The sequence below is a fragment of the Argiope bruennichi genome, chromosome 1, assembly GCF_947563725.1.
Source record: "Argiope bruennichi chromosome 1, qqArgBrue1.1, whole genome shotgun sequence".
NCBI lineage: Eukaryota > Metazoa > Arthropoda > Arachnida > Araneae > Araneidae > Argiope > Argiope bruennichi.
In genome coordinates this window covers 96,870,899-96,896,042 of record NC_079151.1, presented here as the reverse complement: position 1 = coordinate 96,896,042, position 25,144 = coordinate 96,870,899, and the positions used below count along the sequence as shown (strand labels likewise).

General features: G+C 28.1%; 1 protein-coding gene across 1 annotated transcript in view; it reads right to left on the bottom strand.

Moving 5' to 3' along the window:
• The window catches only part of LOC129981211 (uncharacterized), a 227,903-nt gene extending 203,799 nt beyond the window's left edge, over positions 1-24,104 (bottom strand). Inside the window, exon 1 of the mRNA XM_056091956.1 lies at positions 23,161-24,104. Within this exon, the coding sequence (XP_055947931.1) occupies positions 23,161-23,266 (106 nt within the window). The 5' untranslated portion in view covers positions 23,267-24,104. The remainder of the gene's footprint in view (positions 1-23,160) is intronic.
• Positions 24,105-25,144: the final 1,040 nt, after the last annotated feature.

The window sequence follows — 25,144 nt, the reverse complement described above, 5'->3', positions numbered from 1 at the left end:
ACAAGCCTCTTCTCTTTTTGCTACATTACCATGCACCAGATTGAAATTTTAAACTATTTAACTTGAATAACATTTTGTTATTTAAAATCAAATCTTATAGTATGTGCTTTACACCTGAGATAGTTTCGTACATTTTCATTGAATTTCAATGCATATGATATGTAACATATGTCCAATTTCCAATTTAGTAAATGTATACAGTTTTTTTTGTGTGTGTGTTTGCAAATTGGAAGTATATGCCAAATTGCAACAGTTAAGGAAATAAATGCTTATTCCACTTTTTTGGAACACCCTGTAGATAGAAAATTTCATATGAAATTTAATATTTACTCGTAAAAAAAATCTTTTTATTTACAGCTTTAATTTAGATAACTTTCATTGTCCAGAACGTACTAGTTCCTTTAAATAAATAATAAAATGAATGCTCCATTTTTTTTTAAATTATAAAGTTACACAATTCTGGGTCAAGTTTTTTCGAGTAGTCAAAAATTGTTTAAAAATAGTCAACCGATACTTCTTGAATCTCCAATGTCTGCGATCAAACTTCTTCGAAAGGAAAAGAAAAAGTTAATACGTGTAAGTGCTATATGTCAGTAAGTGCCATTTCTTTTAATGCGACAGCTGTGAAAAAGTGTGCCTCATAATGATAGGTCCCTGTTACAAATTCTTACCATCATCGAATCGCACTACTCAGGAGAGGAATGTATTTTTTTTTTATTTTGTATTTTACATTCTTTTGGAAAGTGTGGAGGGACAGCTTTTGAAATGTCGGGATGAAAAGAAAAAAAATCAGTAACAGCAAAGCGTTCGAGTCTCATCTTCAGCAGGCTAGGGCAATTTGTCGCAGAGAAAATACAATACAAAAAAGAAGTAAAAAAAAAAGAATTGTGGAGAAAAGAAAAAAAGTTGGATGTTAGGTAAAAATCTTGGGGTTTTATTTTGTTCTTTCACCTATTTTTGGAATCTTTTATTCCTTTAAGTCACTGGGGTGCAATTTTTTCCGAAAGCAGGCGTGAAATATTTTCTGCTTTCCAAAAGTCGTTCGAATCAGCCATCTTTCCCATTGTTTATTTTCCATAAAATGTTTCGCAGAAGGGGAAAAAGTACACAAAAACCAGATGTTTACTTTAAAATGTTTTTTTTAGGATGAAATATGAAATATTGATTTAAACATTGGAAACATTATTATTTAGTTTTTTTTTTTTTTAAATAGCTGTTGGAGAAAGTAACTTGATTTATGTACCTGATTTTTTCCCTCTTCAAAACTGCATTATATTCATAGGTAACAAGGAGAAGAATTTCAAATATTTGCGTAGAAAGAGAGTTTTATAATAACTTTTTGAAAAATAATAAAAATGTAATGACAGATCTAAGCATTTCAATGGGTTTTTGTTGCAAAAAATTAATTATAATATAATAATAATCTTTCTTTCGCTTCTTAATTTCTTTCATCAATCAAAATGCTTTAATTTCAACCTGAATTGAAAGTGTTATGGGCTTTAAAAAAACCATTGTACTGATTAATTCTCATTTCTCATATATTTCATTGGATGACCTTAACGCCTTAACAACTGATTGATTTTTTAAAAAAGTTAAATTTTCTATTCTGAGTAAGATCAAATTTGTAATTAGCAAAAAGATTTTTTTAACATGTTGGCCATCAGGCGATTCGTTTGTGATTCACATTTCCAATCTAATTAGATTACCTCTTTCTACAGAGGGCCGCGGTGGCTTGGTGGCGAGGTTTCGGTTTCGGAACCGGAGGGTTTCAGGTTTGAGATCCGATTCCACCAAAGAACTGTCATGTAAGCGGGTCTAGTGCACGTTAAAGCGAGTCTAGTGCCAAAAGTCCTACTGGTGTAGCGTGGGGTTTCAGCTCAGGTTTTTCCTCGTCATCTGACTGCGGTTCAAAATTACTAAGTTCGTCCAAAGCAGCCCTTGTGTTGCTTTAAAACGCGGATGTTAACATAACTAAATTAAACAAATTCTGTTCTGTATATAAGAAATAAGATTCAGAAAAAAAAGGGGGATCATCTAATTAGACAGATTATTCGAATTATCGTCGTAAATCATGCAGAGAACATGTTGATATTCGATCAACTCTGATAATACGAAATACATTGGAGTGATAAACCAAATTATAAAAAATAAAATTTTCAACTCAAGTTAAAATGATACATTAAATCTTTTTTTTAATGTCACGTTAATTGTAATTTATCTTTTTATTTTAATTATTTTAGTGCAGAAAAACAGTCGTAACTGATTAAATTTTTTTCATTAATGAAATTTAATATAAAATTATATTCATAATTAGTTTTGGATCATAAGCTACTTCAAAAATGCCTACAGAGATAGATATTTACGATGAATATACGTTAAAATATTTTTTAATTAAAATAACAGAAGGTTAAATTATATTGTTAAACTCCATTCAGGAACTCCTTAAACACCAATGAAATCTTTTGGAAGATTTGAAGCGGAAAAGGTAACTTTTCAAGAAAACACCCATACTGAAATGAAATACTTAAAGAGGAACGTAATTATTTTATTTTACTCACCCGTAACTAAGACTTCAGATAAATGTAATAAAATCCTACTCATCTTCAAAGAACATCAAACATTTAACTGATAAATAATCTAACGCATCCATGTCCCCAATGTAATGTTCTAATTACAAATCAAGATATCCGTTACAGGAAATCCTTTTCTGGAAAATAATTTCAGTATAATACCTCAAAGGAAAGCTATAAACAGTTGATTTAATTCCTATCCTAATGAAAACGGTTAAACTTTTTGGGCCATAATTAAAATATTTCCCATTTCGTTCCCACAGAAATAACTCAATTCCATGTGAAGGAGCGACTTGCTTAATACTTTTAATTCTCCCAGTTTAAAGTGGTGATGGTAGCATTCAAAATATTTGATTAAATAAGCTCACATTTAAGTATAATAGCTTTTCCAAACGGCGCGGTTTCATGTATGTTGGGGAAATAACGCTAAGAACAAGATTTATCCTCAAACCGGCCTAAACTTCATTAAATTCACAAAACGAAACAGAGCGAATGCGTTTCTTTTCCAAACGGCAAATTCACTTACACAAAGTAATTGCTCTTCCGTTATCAGCTTCTAATTAGGCGACAGTTAAACTTCCATTTTCCAGATTGGGAAAGCAGAAAAGACCGGAATAAAAATAAAAAGGATGCGGCATGTTTTGAACCTCTCATTACTGTTATCTTTCCACCCTCTGTGTAAAGTTTCCCTCTTTGTCGTTTACCCATCTCACACCTTCTGGCAAATGACTTAATTATCTTTCGGAAGGGGAAAAGAAATGGCCCGAACAAAACAAAATAGTCGAGTCTCTTGCATAAATCGCAGCAATTTAGCAATATTTAATTTCCTTCAATTTGGACAGTTTTTTTTTTCTTACTGTGCTAAGTGAAATGAATGAATGATAATTCTGTTAGGAATGGATAAAAAATAATCTCATCAAGACTTTCGCATTATTTAAAGAAGTCGTGTATGTTTTTTCAACCTATGTTTAAATGGCATTAAAAATGTACAGATATTCCAGGTAATTTTTCCTTTAATCACTGTTCTGATGAAAATATTTTTTCCAACCTTAAGAAATTCTGGAGAAAAATTACCTCTTTAGTATAAATATGTAGAAAAATGTGTTATGAATATTCGATGCAAGATAATTATATGTATTGTTTAATTGCGATGACTGAACATTATTACTCTAAGCTTTAATGATTATTATTTCTTCAAGTGTCAGTTTTTTGTCAATTATTTTTTTACAGAATTGTCGTGCCGAAAGAATCTATCAAACTTTAAATAAGTCATTCAACAAAATAATCATAATGAACTATTTTATAAAATCTATGATTTGAGGTAATTAAGATGGCGATCGGTTTTGCAAAACTGAGATGATTCACAGGACATTTAACCCATTGCACCCGAACGTCTTCTCTCAGTCGCCATTTAAGACCGTGCATCATTTTGACATTTTATTTATTTATCCTTAATTTTATTTGTTAAAAATACCTACAGAATGTTAAAAAGATGCAGATTCATTTTTCAGGGAAACTCAGTTTAAAACAGTTGCTTATATTTATTTTTTGGTGTAATAAACCGATCCATGTATTCAGTGAATAATTGTACATTGAATTATCTTGCCGAGTGTAAAGAATTAATTACAACACCAAATGCTTCGAATAACAAAATAGTATGGAAAAAATACATGAGAAATCTTCATGAGTTATTATCGACGATGTAGTTCGTTCAAAAATTTTCGATTTCACATTTAACATTGATATCGAAAGTCAATAGTTACTTTGACAAGAATTTCGTTGGTGTCACAAATATAATCATATTAAAGTTCTAGCTTTTTTTTTTGCCTCCCTCCAAATTTGAGCAGGGAAAAAAAAAAAACGGGAAATATTAGCAATGACAATGATTTCGAATGTACAACAATTCTTTGACAGATTGTTATTTCCGAAATGGCTGTCGCTAAAATCTAGGCAAAAATAATTAACACTTGCATAAAGGCAGTATTCTAATCCTCGCCGGCCCAAATTACTGATAAACAGTAAGAGAATACAGATAAAAACAATTTAGAAATATTTTGTTTAAAATTATGCAGAATATTAGCCCTAAAAATAATCTTGATTCTAAAAAGATTAAATGTCATAGTATAGTCTCATCACACACAGATCAATTTCATAGTTATTCACAGAGCCTGATGGCGCTTTAAAAGCATGTAAATACAATATAAATGCAAGTGACCGCTTCTGTTGATTATTATATTTCTCTTTGAACTCAAAATGGTTTGGTGTTGCCGTAAAGGGATTAAATAATATTTTAAACATGGAAAACACACAAAAATTAATAGTAATATGTGTACAAAGTTTTGTGATGCTCTTATGCTCAGGAAAAATTTGATTGCATGCAGTAAATCGGAATCCTACACAGATTATCGAATGCTTAGCAGCATTTCAATATTTCTCACCATTTTTTTTATTTTCTCTAATATTTTTTGCCTATTCAAAAGGAAGTTTTATAATCCATTATGTTCAAGGACTGAAAGTAAGCCGCCTCAGAGACACTTTGAGGGGTCTTGTACCTTAATTCAGAAAAGTAATTGTGAAATATTCCAACATTTTTCACACACATGAAAAAAACTGCCTGCCAATCGTGATTATAATCATTATTGCTAGTTTAGGATCTATAAGAGGCGTGTATGTTTACGAGATTTTCAAAAGAAAGAAAGAAACATATCGCGCAATTCCAAGTTCACATTCTAATTTCGAGGCAATGAAGACAACTCTTTTTACAAACAGTCCATTTTATGGCCGAAAAGCATGTTATGTCTGAAATAAAAGACATTAATGTTTTCAAAATCAGTAGCATTAGCGTTTTTAGTGGATTTCTAATCACAGAGGAAAAAAGCAATGGAATATGCTTGACAGAAGAAAACCCTGAACCAGCATCTCGAAGGCGTGTCTTATGGTTAACGGTTGTCCTTGTAAATGGGGTTTTCTTGGTAATGCGGATACGCTTTTGTTAACTTGACTAATAATTTGGGAGGATACCCTAGTGATTTTGCGGCCATTTAGCCCACCGAAGAAAAGATCATTAGACCTGCAGCATTGCCTTCATTCTTTGTTCTGTACAATTACTTTCCAACGGGATGCCTGCAGTAAGGTTTCCAAGCAACTTGAGACTGATTAAAGATAAACTTTTATTTGAAGTTAGACGCACAAAAATAAGCACAAAAGCACAAATCTTAAGAAACGTAAATGAATAAGAATTGAATGCCCTATTTATAGTATAAGCATGACGAATCGCAAAAAAAATTATATTATCATAATAAATATTATTTTGTCTTCAGTATATTTTAAATAATAATAGAAATGAAGCAAGATTTAAAAGAATAAAAATTCTTTTGATGTAGAAAATAAGCACTGTGTGTGAAGAAACAATTATAACAACGAGCAGTATATAATTTGCTTTTTGTAAATATTTTTTTTTGTACTAAATTTATTAGCAACATCTTAAAATGCTGTTTTTAATGGTGTACTTACTGTATAAAAAACATCACATTTTAAAGTAAAAGTGGTTTGAACTTTAGAGTTTTAATTTTTATATAGTATGCAAAAGAAGTTTAAGTTGTCTTTTATGATGATAACGAAAAAAGTAGCTCACATACACATGAATTGGTATATACATAACACATTATGTATATACCATATATATACCACTATATACCACTTAGAAGTTTCATAAAACCGCTTTTATGATTATAGAGATTCAGTGCTTATTAATAAATTATTTTTACTTTGTGTTAATTTACTTGATAGAAAGTACCACTTTCTTGATTACTCAAAATTTTATTTTATTGATTTACGAAAAAGGAAATGTATCAGAATAAAAAAAATTATCAATAAATTTTCGAATTTATTAGTATTTAAAGCCAAAAAGCCACACGAAATATTGCATGTTTCACGCTTTTGTTAACCCGCTAGATGCATATCCTGGTTTCCACAAGTTAGTGTCTTTACCTCTTGCTATTATAACATTGCATATTATTAATAAAACGATCCACTCCGTGATTAAATTAAATGATCCATTTTGCATATATTACATCTAATTAGCGATTAAAAAATTCTCTAGTTGGAAGATAACAATAGCTATTAGGCAAGTATATCGGTAACTGTTCAGCAAAATTTAACTAATTATTACAATAAAATGTTTTAGATTTATGTAATCAAGTCAATGGAATTAGAAATAAAAGTAGTTTGTTTCAAATTTCTGAAGTTAGAACACATATTAAATCTGAATTACATTATAATAAATCTAGACTGAAAGACATAGAAATGTGCTTACAACAATATAAAATGTAATTAAATATAAAATCTAAAATGTAATAATTAAAAAATAACGACTGCTTATTAAAATGCATTTCCTTAAAAATGCTTTGAAATGGAAAGTTGGTAAAAAAAATGGAGGTGAAAAATATTATGAAAAAAAATTAAATCCATGTCGAATCATTCAATATATTTCATAGTTTTTGCTGACTAAATTACTAGTAAAATGAAATTGTATTTTATTTCTATTTTTGAAATTTCTATTATATCTCATTTCTATTTTTGAAATGTCAACTATACCTCTCATTCAAACTTTAATTTATAATCATTTAAATATTCTATTTAAATATACTATACTTTAGTCATTTAAATATTCTATGCATTTAAATATTAAATTTTTTTTTTTTTTAAATTCTGCCTTGATTTGTTCGTCGAAGTCTTAGTTATGGATGAGTAAAATAAAATAATTACATTATCTTTAAATATTTCATTTTAGTATGGGTATTTTCTTGAAAAGTGTTCTTATTTCACAGCATTTGGAATTGCCAATAAAAATAAAATGTTAAATATTCAACAAAACTTCATAATTAATTTAAAATGAGCTCAATTAAGTAATTATTTTGTACCTTAACTGATCCCTACATTTGAATCCTTTCATTTACAAATAATCTAATATAAACAGTTTCCGTAATGCCTTAAATAGAATTTGGAACAGTCCCTCTACTTTTATTGTCCAGACGAATTGAGATGCAAAAGAAAAAGTCCCACTTGATAGCTTTGATTTCTCCCCCCCCCCTCGTCTTAAGGTTGTCAGCTCTGATTACCTAGGAGTAGAAATCTAGTATTCTTGTCAGGTATTCTCATTTCGGCCCTTTTTTTAAACCCCTGGATATAAAGAAGACGCAGGAGATATCAAGTAAAGGATTTTGGTAGCTGAGAAGAAAAAAAAAAATGGGGGGAAGTTTTTAGTTTTTGATAGAGTGTGAGACTGAAGCTCATAGAATTTTAAATTCCTCAAGAGAATGGAGACTTGTTTGAAAATAAATGAAGAAACTCAGGAAAGGCATTAAATTTGTAAGTAAGTTTTTCTCTCAAGAGTCTTTCAAATGTTTCATTTGAATTAAATACATATGTGAATTAAAATAATTAGGAATAAATTGAAAATTTATATTATGATAAAGACTTTTTTCATTATTTCAGTAATTTTTTTTAATTATTTTTTTCTTCTTTCTGTTTGTATTGATTATTAAATGTTTACATGTTTCATTAAATTAAAAGTATTTTTGATTTGACTTTAGTTTGCTCCAATTTACTCTAAATTATTTTATAGACGAATAATACTAAGATTTCATAATACTCAAATTATCATAAAATTGCTCGCCCCATTTAAATGCAGCTAAAGTTAAAACTTGTGGACAGAATAAAACCAGAGTAGGAAAAGCACGAAGAAATAAATTCCATAAAAGAATTTATTAACAGAGGTCACCGACAGGGGAACATTCGGCGCTTTCAGAACGAAAATAAGTTAATAATCCAATGATACCTAGAAAATAAACTATGTAAAATTTCACTTGTGGTAATATATATATATATATATATATATATATTAGTAAAAAATACATGTACAATATTTTCTAAGTCAAGTAATAAAAAATTTACTTACAAAGATACATGATATACAGCATGAAACTAGCAGCAAATGTTAATTTTTCGTTATGATAACCTGGGATCACGTGAAACGTTTTCAATAAAAAAGTAGTATTTAGGTTATTTTTCCCTTTTTTTTATTGCAATATCTTTTCCCATGTTTCCGAGCTGCATACAACATTGACTTCATTCATTAGTTTCAGCAACTGATACTCTAAATATGGAAAGTTATTTTATAGCTATCCTGTATATATTGGCCGAGTAATTGCTCGTAACATTCCTTTTGTTCACAACGTATTTAAATCAATATATAGAAAATTGAACGTTGTTTTGATATTTATTTTAACTTTACGCACACCTCTTGTATGAAAATTGTCACACGTTCTTAGCACATAGAAGGATTAACTGCGCTGTTAAAAAACAATTTCTATGTCCTTCTAAAGGGGGCGAAATGGGTTTTTAAAGTTTGTGTCACTTCTCCATAATTTCAGAACATATTATCAAATAAAAAAAAACTATTTTGACACCATCTTAAAATTTAAATAATTAACATTTAATCACCGTCAATTTCATTATCATACAATTTTGTCTAAGTCTATTATAATTAATGAATTTTTTAAAAATTAATTTGAGCAATTTCTATCATTAATTCCATTTAATTTCCCTACCTTTGACATTATTAATCTTAAAAAAAAATGATGCTTTAACAAAGAAACAGTATGGACTAAGAAACTCAATTTTTCTTCAAAGGTCCAGTATTTGTTATTAGCTCCAAGCAGTCTTTATATATTTGCGTCAATTTTGATATAAAAATTTAGTTTGTTCAAACTCCTTAAATTAGTAATAATTACGGTTGAGGTTCTTAAAACTTCTTAAGTGATTAAATATAAAATTAGATAAATTGATAAACATAAGCGAAGCCTCAGGTACAGCGGTTAGCAATACATTCCTTTTTTTTATCCTTATGAATCTTTTAAAACTAGTAGATTCATCGAAAATACTACAAAATTATAAATTTGAGCATCAATTTATTGCTTGTTAGAAAATTTTAAAAATCCTAAAAATATTTTTATTACAGAAATGTTAAATAATTTACTAATCAAGAGTAGAATTAAAATGTGTTAAATTATTTTAAAACTTTTATTGTGTCAAAAAATCTTATTATTAACTATTTAACTGTTTGATTTAAGCGAGATATTTTTTTTTTTTTTTTAGATTTGCTGTTTTACTACACTTCAATTATTTACACAACAAATAAATATATACTTGTTTAGAAATTTAAAGTTTTTTTAGATCAGTACACTATTTTTTATCGTTAATTGCAAGTACTGATGTCCATACTTTACAGAAGGTAGAAAATACAAATCCGAGGAAGAAAGAGGTAACAAATATATGAATATCGTCGGTTTAATATCAACATTCCAGAATTTAAAATAATGATCAAGATTTTTGTTGAAAGGTAAAGGTAGGTAAGAAGATAAGACAAATTTTCATCCCCCTCCCCCATTCTTTTCTCTTCAACTGCGTTTGAGAATGTAAATAAGGAGAGTTTTTCATCGATGTGTCACATGGTAGGGTAAAAGTGAATGGCTGAAAATCAGTTTCCAATAATACACCTAATTACAGCTAGTGAAAATCTCCAAAATGAGGCAATAAGATGTATCAATATAAAAGATCATTCAATTTGACTTATTTATCTTTTGGGCTACGATTATTAAGGAATTATGAAGAAATAAAAGTTTTATTTCTCCTGACATTTTCAACCTCTTTGATCTGGGTAGCCTAACTGCGAACTCGGTCGAGATTTTCTTCCGCCTAACATATTATTTGTCAAATACAATTCAAATCATGTAAATATCAATATCACGATATTAATCATATAAATATCAATATCACGATATTAATCATATAAATATCAATATCACGATATTAATCATATAAATATCAATATCACGATATCAATCATATAAATATCAATATCAACACGAATAATTAGAGCAGTATTATTCGTGTTGATATTGATAATATGGCTAAATGCTATAAAATTTTTAAATTAGAAACGGCTTATATTCTAAGAATTCTGATTAGAAAATTTACGGATTAATTTTCCTGCAATTCTGTCTTAAAAACCTTTATAATGAACGGTATCTCAATTACGAATTAATAATTAACGGTGTATTAAAAAACAACAAATTTTTAAAATTGTGCTTCATGAAAGTGCACAGCTGAATAGCATTAAAAGTATTTATACATTGTTAGAGAACTATTTCTTCCATATCAATTCCTCTTTTAAAGTCTTGGTTAAATTTATGCTAAATTAAATTAAATTCCTCAAGAGCAGTAAGCAAAATACACATTACTTAGGAATATTAAAACAAATCTTATTCTTCAGTTCCTAACAGTAGAAAAGGATATCTTATCTAGAAGATCTTAAATCTTCTTTTGACAGTTAAAAAGTACTCCAGGATCTTTGAGCTGAATGCGAGATTTTTCAACCCGGCAATCGAGAATTTAAGCTGCGTCTAGACACAGCTGGTTTGTATGCAAATGGAGTCTTCAGGCAGCAAAACGACTTTACGCTTGTCAGCTCTGTTTACACAAAAGCTGTATTTTTCGATTTAAAAGATGAAAAGAATTTCTAATTGAGGAAGTGGATTCCGAAATATTTTTAAGGTTAAAATACTTACAGCAAGATAATGGCTCGACAGAAATTGGAATAAATAGGGAGATATGTAAAGGCTTTGTTTATGTTATTGTTTATCAGCAAATACATTTTAAAAGTAGCGCACATTTTCCGTTCCAAAGATAAATTTCTGCCTAATAGATTAATGTAGAAAAATAGCATGACATTTCTATTTGAAAGACAACAAAAGTTTTATATTGAATTTCAAAGCATCATTGGTAAGTATACACTTTCACTTTTCTTCTTGAACCAGTCTGTCAAAAACACGTAATCTTAAAATATCCTTAAATAGTTTTCAGAGAAAATTATATTACGTAGAAACTACTGAAAATAATTTTAGTGTGACGAGTTGCAATAGAAATTTAATATCGAAGCAAGTTTAGCACTTAAACAAAATATTTTATCGTATTTTATTTAAATATAGTTGAATCATTAATTTAAATGTCAAATTAAATTTAGAAAATTTAACAAGAAAAGAAAAATGAGGAAGATTCCCGAAATAATGAATGTGTCTTACAATCGAAAACCATCTAATGGCATCTGAAAGTATGTAAAAAGAAATTTTAAATGCAATTTAATAGAGGATTTGTAATTTATTGCAGTTTTAAATGAAAAATTCATTTTATGCAGCAATAATAAAATTTCATTATACTTTTACAGATTATTTAAAGAAAGTCAATTGAAGAGGTGATTTTTCAAGTAATAAATTTAAATTAGAAAGGTATTAAAAATACATTTTACTGAGCTACTAAACTGAAAAATGATTTTTAAAAAATTAATCGGTATATTGTTTTTCAAACTCACTACCAGGTGGAGCCACCATTACAGACAAAAACAATTTAAATTAATAATTAACTAATACCTAACTATTGGAATAGAGTATTAACATCGAGAATATATAAATGTATAAAATTTCTATCCTTTAGCATAACAGGTAGATAATAAAAATGATTTCAAAATTTCATTTTTACAAATATGAAGCAAGTCAAATTAATTAAAAGTGACCAATAAAAAAATATTAAATAATACAGTAGAAAAAAATGTTAAAAATTAAAAGTGAACAATTTTTAATGCGTTTAGAAAGTCACGCCAATCTGCCAACTTCAGAATCTTCTAACTGAATAAAGACGATATTATGATAAATTTCATAATAAAAGTAGAAAGTAACAGATGTAAGAACCATTCACTTCGAAAGTTCACTTCTATGTTAAGTTTACTATAGTATTTCATTTTTCAAATTTTTATTTTTATCAAAGCTTTAATCAATTTTTTCACTTCATCGATTATCTATTTTCGCATTAATTAGTAGTTGCACAAAGCGCATTAATTACATTAATAGTGAAAAAAGAAAAATGTACGATTCGGCCTTGGTTTGAAAGGGCATTTTAAACAGATAGAGATTAAAAGAATTTTTTTTTAAAATTTGTAATTAGTTTTAAAAATCATTTCCTTCAATCAATCATCAACCCTTAAACCGCTTTTATGTCTCAACTTCTCCTTACATTATACTACTTTTCCTTTTATATTATATTATACTGTATTACCACTATCTTTCATTTTTCATTCCATGTTTTTAATTACTTTTTTCATTTATTTTGACAGTTTTTCAGAATGCAGTTTTTTCTTCAGTTTATTTTTAATACATTGGCTGCCGTGGGGAGTCACTGAGGACTGACCTTAGATTATTTCAGTATTGTCATTGGGGTCATAACGTAACCTCATCCTGCGCCCTCGGTGCCTTTAATACTGTTATTTAACCAGTTGGATGAGCACAAGATGAAATGAAAAGAAGAGGAAAAAAGAAAGAAAGAAAGGACAAACCATCCAGGAATCTCCACACAGAATCACATCGGTGTCAAATCCTGCAAGTATATATTTAATATTTTGGCGAAGTAATAATTAAATGAAGGAAATAAGAATACATAAAAACAAATGGTGACAATGGATTGAACTTCACAGAGAAATGCTGATGTTTACAGACGCAACCTCTTTACATTTTTGAAGTCTTTTGCTATGGGTAACGGCCTGGAAAATGTAAAGAGGTTGCGTCTGTAAACATCAGCATTTCTCTGTAAGCTCGACTCATTGTCACCATTTGTTGAGGTCATAGGGGACAGTCAAAATTGGCTGCTCTCTGTGCTATCAGTTCAGCGCTGTCGGTAACACTTTTTGTGTTATTTCATTTTATTAAGTGGCAGAAGTGACTCTTCTGCATATTGCTACGATTTTTCATGATAATATTATTCGATGTATTATTTTTGTATGTTCAACTGTAGTAAAATGATTCCATTGGCACTTTGGCGGGTTTGATAATATCGCATCTAGAAGACAGTAAACTTTGTTCAAGATGAACTAAAATAATAAAATAATAATCATATTTGCATGTCCTCACAGAATAAACCTGAAAATCACAAGCCATTTTTCAACCAATTGATATAAAATTCTATTACGATCAATGTATTAATTGTCCAAATTAAAACGGAGAAAACATTGATTTTTCTGCATACATTTTTTTAACTCTCCTAAAAAAAGCATATGATTACATTACATATAATTTTTAGTCGTGAGGGTAAAGAAAAATTACGAGATAATGATAATAAATGATCGATAGCTGATAAAGATTCTTAAATAAAATTTAAAGGCCAAAATGGTAATATACAGTAAAACTGTAAATATATATTTAATTTTTATCAGCACAAAACACTTATTGAAATATGATTATTTTTAAGATATCTAATAGTCAACTAATCAAGTATTTAGGATTAAAAATTAGTTACTCGGTACCCAAGCCTTGGGCTATAATACTGAAATGATTTTAATCCTTAAAGAATTTAAAATGAATGAAAGAACTCTGCTATCCTCGATTTTCTCACAGAACTATGGAGAGGAGGAATATATTTCGACTTTTTAACAGGCTATGCAGGAAATGACCTTTCAACCGTAACAAAACTCGTAGCGCTTGAAGCAAGCTAATGATAAGTTTGAAAAATAGACATTGATGTTTAAGATCTCAAAAAGCTTAAGATTTATAAAGATGAATTCCGTTGGTATAAAGAGCGACAGGGTTTGACTATTGTTCCTCTTATTAGTTCTATTAGAATAGATAAATCACAAGTATGATGTTTTATAGTTAATGGAACGCTATTCTAACGTGAGATAAGTCTTTATCAAAAATAAACAAAAATTTAATAGAAAAAAAAAACAAATTTTAGAGAAATGTTTAGCATATATGTAGATTGATACCGTCATTAAAGTTTTCAATCAGAATAACTATTTCAAGAATTTTTTTTCAAAAAATCGTAAATGTTTTAATCAATAAAAGTATACCATCGAATAACAAAAGAAAGTGTCAAAAAATCTTGCTTTAATTCTTATAAAAATTAAGAAGCATTTCCGAATCATTTCAAATGTTGATTTTTTTTCCTGACATGTCAATAATAACGTAATTAAAATAAATATTAATCTTTTATTTTTAAAACAAAAGCTGAAAAATTGGAATAATTTTTAATTAAAATATTTAATTACCGACATGCGTGATGAAGCAAAAAGGGCAAGAACAATTAGGTAATTAGGTTAACTATTATTTTTGTTTTGTTTTGTCTCACATAAATTATTCTTTTCACAAAATTCTTTTAGATATTTAAGCTGATATATTAATTTATTTAAGCTTAGTAGATATTTAAGATTTTGTACTTGTCAAAGTTGACTAGATATTAGTTCTTTAAATAATTTGTTTTAAAATATATTATTAATTAAAATTCATATTAAGAACATTAAAAATTTGTTTTCAAAAATGATCTGTTTAATCGTCATCCATTTTTTTTCCAAGAAAAAAAATATTAAAAATGAATAAACACGAAGTTATTGTAAATGAATGAATGTTTTAAAACTGAAGAGAGATTATCAGCACCTATTCTTTTTTTATATAAAATTATTTTGAGAAAGACAAAAAAAATGCTTTCAATAAACATATGGAAATATAATTTCAAATCATCGGATTCGAGTAATCTATAAAAAAAAAAGTGAAATTGAAACACGTACATCAAAACACAAAAATAAGGATAGAAATCCTACTAAATTTTATTATCGTATTATTTTATCGTATTATTTTAAATAATACGATAAATTACAAAGAAGATATCGAATGATCGAATGAAATTGCGCAGAAGGAAAATAAATATATATTCCAATTTAAATAGAAAAAAAAATATTTTGAAGTAAAAGGCAAAAGAAAAAGCAGTTTAAGTGGCATTCTTTAAAGAATTTGACTTTAAACCATCCAATTCCATCTAAAATCCATTACAAAAACTGAACGGTCGTATAATTTCGTACGTTTCTTCTTTTTAAAAATACCTTTTTGTCATATTTTTATCTTGAAGGAGCTGAAGATTAAGGATATGGGATCAATTGTTTTCAACTCATTTTTCATTTCCTTTATCTTTTTCTATACATAACGTTATTTCCAAAGAAAAAAAAATGCTTTTCGTGAAAGAGTTAAAAATACAAAAAAAAAGTATTAAGATAAAAAAAAAAAATGTTCAGAAATTGACGTAAGAGTAATATGCAGTTCGGTAGAATTTATATTATTTCAACGATTATTTTTGAAAAGAAGCATTGCCAAATTCTTAGGGTAGGGAAATTGTCCTAGGTTTTTGTTTTCTTTTTATTAATGGCCTGTTATTTATTTTCTTTGTATTTAAATATAGGACAAAGAGCCTAATAAATGGAAATGATTGCTACTTTTGTCCAGGGGCTAATCTTTTGGAGTACTTTTGTTTTGTAAAGAACTCCCAAGATTTGCTGAAGATCATTTCTGTGCCAAATTTTCTAAGTAAATAATAAGGTTTTGTATTGTCGTTTCTTAATTAATAACATGCTGTAGACAAATGTTTTTCCGAATAAAGGGTCTTATTGTAACTAGTCATTATTCAGAAGTGTAACAGATATTTCATCTAAAACTTGGAAATCCCAAATTGGGAAGCTATTTTGTATTATCAGTGTAATTCTAATATAAGATAAACAAAGTATTGGTAAAAGCTTTATATTATATGTTAGCATCAACCACACCTACTTTTTTTGCATTTGAGAAGTTGATTTAGGAAATAACATACCGCTCCATTAAGAAAACACAAACATTCAAAAAACGATTTTCTTCGATCTGACATTTTTATAAATAAGGAAAAAAATACAAATAATACAAAACGATGTTACCTATGTATATTCTAAATAAATATGTATGTTTTAACTGACTTAAAAGCAAATAATATTTACATTTTCAGGTTTTAATTCAAGAATATCTAGCGGGTAGTAGTCTAAAATGTTTAATAAATGAATTTTTAAATTAAACTTATAATCAAAAACCAAGCTCTAATACTCATTATTTATCAGTTTTGGAAATGTTTTTAAAAATTCATTTCGTATATAATTAACTTTCATACATTATCTTTCCGTTTAAATATGGATTCTTTCATACGTAAAATTAACATAGTTGGCCTTTAATATTAGCATAACAGCAGTTCAATAACACTAAGTAATAGATAAAGTGATTTTTCAATTTTGCATTTATTTTTTGCATAAATTGCAAGTAAATATTGATCACAAAATTCAAGGATATCTTTTATGAGTAAAATATACTTTCAATTTAAAATATATTTAAATAAAAATTTCAATTACATTTTTAATTTAAACTAAAAAGAATGAAGTTAAAAAATTTTAACGACAGCTGAAATTGATTTTTGGAGGCGGGGGGGGGGACGAACAGGAGTGGTCTTTCCGAAATTTTCTCGCATAATCTTTAGTAAAGGTGTAATCACCTTTCTTTCGCATTTTGGTTCCGCCCTTGGTTCTTGAGCAAGCCTGTGGATTTCACGATAGCTTAAAATTTTTATTTTCAAAATCCCACATATAAAAACGGTATGCTTCATATCGTTTTCTTCCAAGTACCGTTAGAAAACGGTACTTGTGTATGAAGCGTACGCCACTGGCGAACAATAGTCATGAAAAACCTTATAAATAACGGTCATTGGCGATTATTGCTGGAGTAACACTATCTAATGTTTACCACACAAATACCAGAAAACAGAATACGAATTTTTAAGCCTATTTTTGGTCGATTGAGATTGAATTAAACACTAAACAAGAGTTGTAGTTACAAAATTATATAAAAAAAATTTCATTTATTTAAGTCATTGAATGCATTACTTGTGCATTTAAATATGTAAAAAAGTATAAAAAGACAGATGGTCAATCCGTGGGCCTATTTTTTTACAAAATATAACAAAAATCTATATTTCAGATTCTAAATCTATATACAAAATTTAACCAACATAACTCTTTGAGTTTTGTAGTTATTGAATATACTTGTATTCCAACAGCCTGATGGACAGGCAGATTTCCTAAGAATGGATTTCGTTCGAAATTTGATAGATAATTGATTGTAAGTCCATATGTTAAATTTCATCTGTCGAGTTGAAAGCCTTTGTTGATTTATCGTGTTCACAGACAGACAGATGTAATTACCAAAATGCATTTCTGAGACTCAAGAATGTCAGAAACGTGGAGATTCGTCAAATTCGGATTTTTCGATGAGTACAATTCCTTCTGTTAGTATACTATACATAGTATACAAAAAATTGAAAATGTTTCAGTTTGTTTGATTTTGTCCTTTTTTTAGATTAGCAGCTTCTTTTAGAATGTTTGAGTTCCAGTCTAAATATTTATTAGACGACTGGTAGACTTTCTATTCATTTAGAATGTCACTTATTTTTGCGCTAAATTTCAAAATGCAACTTTTAAAAAAAAATTTACAATTTTCGAAAACTTTAGATTGATTATTTAGAATCTGTCTAACGTATTTAGAATCTATTTAACCACATTCAAACAAAGATATTCTAGCATAATGCAGTAGAAGGGTTAAAGAAGTTTTAATATTTTTATTTCTTTTGTTATTCGTGCATCTTAACTACTAAAAATCTACTTCAAAGATTCTCTGAACTCATTTTCACTGAATAGATCCTGAAACACTACAAGTGGTGTTTATTTAAGAATTATTAAAAATTATTGGGAAAAAATGACAGAGAAAAAGTATTTTTAGACTAAAGTCGAGATAAATTATTTTAGACAAAAGGCATATTTAGAAATAAATAAATTAGTAAGCATTAGAGAAATGGCAATTGAAATTATATTTAATGAGAACTCGAATCACTTTTGAGATCCACGATTTTGATTTCTGAACCCAACACGAAATGTTTATCCTGATTATTTAATTTTTGTAAATAATCAAGATAATTAGTTTCATCAGATAAATCAATTAATTTTTATAATAAAACACAAGTTGAAGAAAGCAAACAATGTATTCTATTTTAAAAACATTAAAAAAAATGAATAGAAATTTAATGCTTCGAAATTTTTTCTGCAAGGTACAAAATTGTTTTGTAAATTTATACACAAGGATTATCCAGAATTCTTCTAATGAAACCAAAATCAGTGATAATTTCATTCTTAAATAGTTGCTGTACAGCTTTTGGATATGAAATCGATCCTATATGATCATCTGTTTTTAATAATTTTTTCATCATAATAAATAAACAACAATAAAACAACTAGTTCTAGAGAGAATCTGAAAATTAACATTTTCGCTATGATAGTACACATATGATTCGGATCATTTATCTATAATTAGATGACTTAACTTTTGAAAAGTAGGGGTTTGTCTAATAACATAGTCAATGTGAATCAAAGGCGAGTCACACAGCACCAATATATTAGGGGGGGGATAAAATTTTAATAAAAGTAGAATACAAAAAAAAGGAAGAAACTACAATAAATGATTAAAATATCTAGAATTCGTATCTATTAAATTTTGAGACGAAAGTTACATTTTAAATGTTTTGCTTTTTTCTATCTATTTATTTGACAGCTTCTGTTCTAGGAATATACTATTCTATTGATTCTATTCAAAATTTATAGAAAAGTTGAGCTGCTTAAGGATTAGTGTAATTTTTATATTAATTTACAGCATGCTTATGTGTTTCAAAACTGACAATCCGATGCACGTTTTAAGCGCAAGCACTACGGTTCAGAGGGTAATAAATGGCATCTCGGAAACCAATAATGCAAGAGATCTTAATCTCGATATCCAGTGAGTTTATTCATATTATAAATTTCAGAATAATTTAATTCTAATATGTTGAAACAGATTTTATTTTGATTTCTTAAAAAAATTTCAAAGCAAGTTTTTTTTTTTTTTTTTTTGTTGAGAAATATTGCAGACAATGTCAGATTGCTGACTGGGTAACTGCCTAAGACTGTAAAAACTTGAATAAAAAAAATGTAAACACACAATTTGCCAATAATTATAAATAAATTTTAAAAAACACAAATGCCATGAATGATAAAATATCAGAATAATATTAAAATTTTGGAAAATATGTATGCCACACAATTTCTCAGTCATGATAAACATATAAATAAAAAAAAAATATGTATACATTTTCCCGGAGTTATTAAAAAATTAAACTTTCAATCTAAGAAAATCATTATCATGTTCATTAAATCAAAAATATGCTGAAACGTAAAGCTAAATTAACCAGTTGGTTAAATGAAGACAGTATCATACTAGAGCATCGCCACAAAATGCCTAAATCTACTAAACATAGAAGCGCCATTCGCAATTTTGTCCTTTAGAAAAAGAAAGAAATAAGACTTCTGTTGTCGAAATAAGAAAAGTTTAGCTTGTACAGCTATATCTTTTGTAAAGTAAATTCATCGTACTCTTAAATTATTATACTTTTGAAACGGGCCACGTAGAAATTATTCAAGATGGCATGAATATGGGCTCATGGAATCAAATATTTGACACTGATATCAAAAAAAAAACAAAAAACAATCCAGTTATAATATAAATCAGTATGATTAAAAAAATCACATATTGAGGAGGATTCGAATTCTTTACTAGTAGATTATAAAGCATTTCGAATACGGGTACTGATATTTTAAGAAAGATACGAGAAATTAATTATTCATGTTTAAACATCTTTATGATTGTTTAGTTCAGACATATTTTCATATAAAATGAAATAATGGCAAAAAATCATTAGTTTTAATGAAAAAAAAAATGGTTATTAAAATACTACTCGACTGTTCATGCCTCGATGTACTGCGAATTTATATTCCAATCTTTTTATCCTTTCAAAAATAATATATAATAATTTTTCGAATCCAGTTTGAATCTGAATATTGTTTCCAAGAACTGAACATTCTTCACATTTCCAAAATCAATTTAGACTTAATAGTATCCTTATTTTTGCAACTTAAGTCAATTTTATATAATTATTTACCTCTAAAATAACAAAAATGCTTCCATAATCTTAAGCTGAAATTTCTTTCAATAGAAATTAAGTCTATTAAGAATAATAAATTCAGATACCAAAAAAGGAAATTGTGACTCTTTCAAAGCCCATTAAAATTTACCCAGTTAGTGTATTCATTGAAAGAATACTAGTAGACATTCATTCCACTACGCCTAAAATTTTATTTTAAAATTGACTTGCAATCATTTTCAAACTAGCAATTTAACAGAATTCTAAACAAAAATTGAAAAGACAAACAACAATAGATCTTCAAAAATAAACAGCAAGGTCTATGTCCCAATTCATAAACCTTTTTAATCATTTCCGCACCATTGGAAAACTGAATAGTCTATCAACAAATCGTTTGAGACGATTAATCATTCTTATAGTGAAGATGCAATTTCTTTTTTATTTCTTTACAGATCCAAAATGGATGTAAGCTCTAACTCTGCTAATTATCGGAATCAAACGAGTCACTTTGCAATCGATTGCTGGAGAGAGAATCTCGTTATCGATTCAACGATGACTCGTCGAATTACAGATCTTTACGAAAGGAAAGGATTAGTAAGCAATTAGAAGTGATTGTTATGTTGAAAAAATTACCTCATTGTGGTAATCTTTTAGAGAAAGGTATTATTGAGTCACATATCCTGCGGCTGACTGATGATTAAAGACCCAGGATAAATGATCAATGACTGAACTTTAGCTTAGTGTCGTCAAATAGTTACTTTGTTTGTGACCATACCCTTTCTTTCATGCAATTACATCATTTCTTACATCAGTAATATTTTGAACTAAGTATTAGCTATTATACCGGTTTGAAAATAAAACACATAATATTATGCTGGAATTGTAATAAACTATGGGATACTTCTTCCCAAACTTGAAACTTTGCATTCAGGCTTTTAGTATCAATAAAATGTAAAATTATTAAGAAGTCTTTCAGAAAATAAATTTACAGAATCGTCTGTATCTATTGCAGTATTAAATTAATGCTATTTATTGTCTAACCTAAATTCGATATCAAATTTATTTTTCAAGAATCTCTGGATGCACCTTTCATATTAAAATATATAAAAAAATTATTGGTATTGCTTTAAATTAGATAAAATAATTGCGATATGCAGCGCTAAATTTTTAAGCTTCTTCTTAGAAAAGAAAATTACAATATCAATTACAAAATATAAATAGAGAATCTAATAATTTGATCAAATTATGTTACATTTCAAACAAAAATTTTATTTTATTTCAAAAAGAATTTGAATAAAAATGTTTGGAAATTATTATTATACATTTTTTCTTATTTATTATTGAATAAATGAAGTACCTGCAATCAATATGCCAATATGAATGTAAATTCAAAAAAATATTTCTGCAATTCCAAAAGTGTAATAAAATAGAAAAAAAAACTTTTTAGTAATGAATACATAAATTATATGGTTTAACCACATTTTAATTATCAGTTATCAAGTACTTGGTTTTAAAAAGCACCTCAAATAAAATAAATAGTATATTTTTACTGTAATTTTTTCATCCAAATGAGTTTCATCTACATAAAAAAAAAAAAAAAAAAAAAAAAAAAAAAATCGACTGTAGAAATATTCAAAGAAAATCGCACATTAATACGATAAGGTTACCACAAAGAAACCGATATCATCCGTTTACGGCACAAAAATTATGTTTAGCTTATGCTACTGGAAAAGCATGGCTATTGCTAGTGGTCATTTAAAAAATTAATTATGCAATTTGAACAAAACACCAAACATGGCATGACATACCACGAGTCTAGTACTTTTCTTCTTTACAAAGTAGCACAAAAATGTTCATAAGCTAAATTTGATATCAATAACCAAACATATGCCTGAGACAATGAATCAAAATCTATAATATAGATCTAGATAGTAATAGATAAATATATTTCTATATAATATATATATATAACAGAAAATTCAATCGATTTATCATTAATTTTGTATTAAAAAATAAACAAAATAATGATGAAAAAATAAACTGAATTTTTTTTTTGCTTTATCATTATTATTCCACTGTTTAACAATATATCTTCAACGAACAATTAAACCAAAGCAGTTTTTAGTTTATAATTACATTAATTAATCCAACATGCACATTTTTAAAAAAATATTTTTGTAGGATTATTGCTAATTAATAAGTGTGTTAATAGGGAAAATAAAGTTATACGGAATACCATCATTTTATCTGCTAAAAAATACTTTTTAAAACATTGGAGCGACGATGTTTTTTTTTAAGAAACAAAGGTTGTATTTAGCCATTTCAAGCACAATTTAACTCTTTACAAACAATCCATTTAAACAACATTTAAAACATGTTTTAACATTTAAACTGTCAACATTTAAAAAGAAAAACAGATTTGAACAGTTAAAAATTTGGCATCATGATGAGCTGCATCAATTAAAAGATCAAACAGTTTTGTCTACAGTTTAAACAGGACTATAATTGAAAGGAAATTACTATGCGAACAAATCTTCGAAAGAATACCTTTTTCTCTCCTTAAAAACACAAAACTGTTCTTAAATTAAGCAAACGAATAAATAAGTACATATATGCAAAAAAAATAAAATAAATAAGGACTTACCTAGACTTTCTGATTGTGCCATAGATGAACAAATTACGCCACTTAAGTAGAGAACAAATACGAGTTGAAATGATTTTACAGTTTTCGTTAAAATATCAGACACCATGGTGAATATATCGTTTAAAAGTTATTTCAATGTAATAAATAAAATGAATAAAGGTCCTTGTTTGCTGATTGATTGGCTTTAATATAAACACATCTTCCAATTTATCAGGAAGATACACAATAACACAGCTGATAAATACGGCTTGTTGAATACCTGACAATGAATTTCGGATAAATCATTTTCATCCTTCAAAAACCATTTTTAGTTTTGATACAAAAACCAATTGTATCCTTCCTTGGTACGAGGTTTATTTAAAAAAATATCTTCAATGCAAACTTTCTTACATGAAATTTAAAAAGTTTCAAATTAAACAGAATTACTTTTAAATGGAAACTATTATCGTCTGTTCATCGGCCAGTTGCCAACAACAATCTGCGTTATATAGTAATACATCATAAAATTATTATGATCAGACGATTTTATTTAAAATTCTACTCAGCAAGAAATAAAGTAAATATATATTGAAAGCAGGTGTGTTGCCGGCATTGGGGTGGAAACAGCAGCGGCAGGAATACTGTTTCTCCGCCGCTTCCCTAACTGAAACACGTGAGGAGGGAAAAAAACTCCTAACTTTCGCTCGCGAACTTCACCACTTCCTTCCTTGTAGAAAGTGGATGCTCTTCTTCCGAACCGACCATGAATAACTAACTGCAGCCGAAACCCTGAACTTGATTTCGATCACGTGACTCGCGAGCGCGCAGTTCTTTGTTTTATGTTTCTTGAAGGTCAACAGCCGACCGTAGGTGGAAAAGTGTTTGGGGCAACCGATGAGTTTAGTTTTCTTTTCCCGCTTTCGAAGAGTGGTTGTTTGCGCGCCTCTTCGCTGTCGGTTCTGACAAGCGCGACGGGCAAGCCGTTTGGTTCGGGTACTCTGTCGGCGCCTTTTTCGTTATGCTTGCAACGCCCCCCTACGGTGCGTGGAAAAATTGCTGGCGAATTGTGAGGAAAGAGTCATTTACGAAATAACTTACAAGAGAATTGATTCCGTGATATCTCACTTTTTATTCCTTAAATTATCTGCAATTTCTACGCCTACAGGTATTTTTTTAAAAATGTAGAAAGATTCCAGTCCGCCCTTTGAATTCGTACATTTAGAAATAGCAATTCATCAGAGAATTTTAGAGCGGAATTTAAATTTTGCTAAATCATAAATAATCATATTATATAAAACTAACGACAGGAATGCGTATGGTTTTAATACGATTTTAAGAAATGTAATGTCTTAGGAAATAATACTTTAAAACTAATTATGGGATCTGCATAATAAACTTCAAAGCTAGTATGGAAAGATTGGTGATAAAAAAGACATTAAATGAAAAACAGTACTTCTTAACATTATAAAGAAGATACATCCGAGTTCAGTCAATACTGTAACTATATTTATCTTCTTTTCGATAAGCACAATTAAAGAGACGAGGTTTGCATCCGATAACCATCTAATGGGCCATCAAGGTTTGTGTCCGCGATGCTTGTTGAATAGGAACATAAAACCGGCATTATTAGTAAAAGTGTTTCAACATTTATAGAGATGTTCGTAGATATGGCTTTAATTATTATATTCATCTTTAAAATTAATATTATTTATTTGTTAATATGCAATTATTTCATTTTAATTTCTGTGTTTTAACTCATAAGTCGTTCCAAATTCTACTGATTTTCGCTTGAAAAATTGATATAAACTGATAAAGTAACTAGCAGGTTTTAAAGCATTAAAAAAATTACCTTTTCTTGTAGAAGGCTGTTTTGTAAATAAAAATGTTTATGCAATATTTCAAAGAAAATTTAAAGTTGCACCAAGTTCATTGTCATCCAACCCTAATCCGCTGTTCTGCCACGTCGCCACTTTTTTTTAACTGCCTACATTTATTAATTCTTATA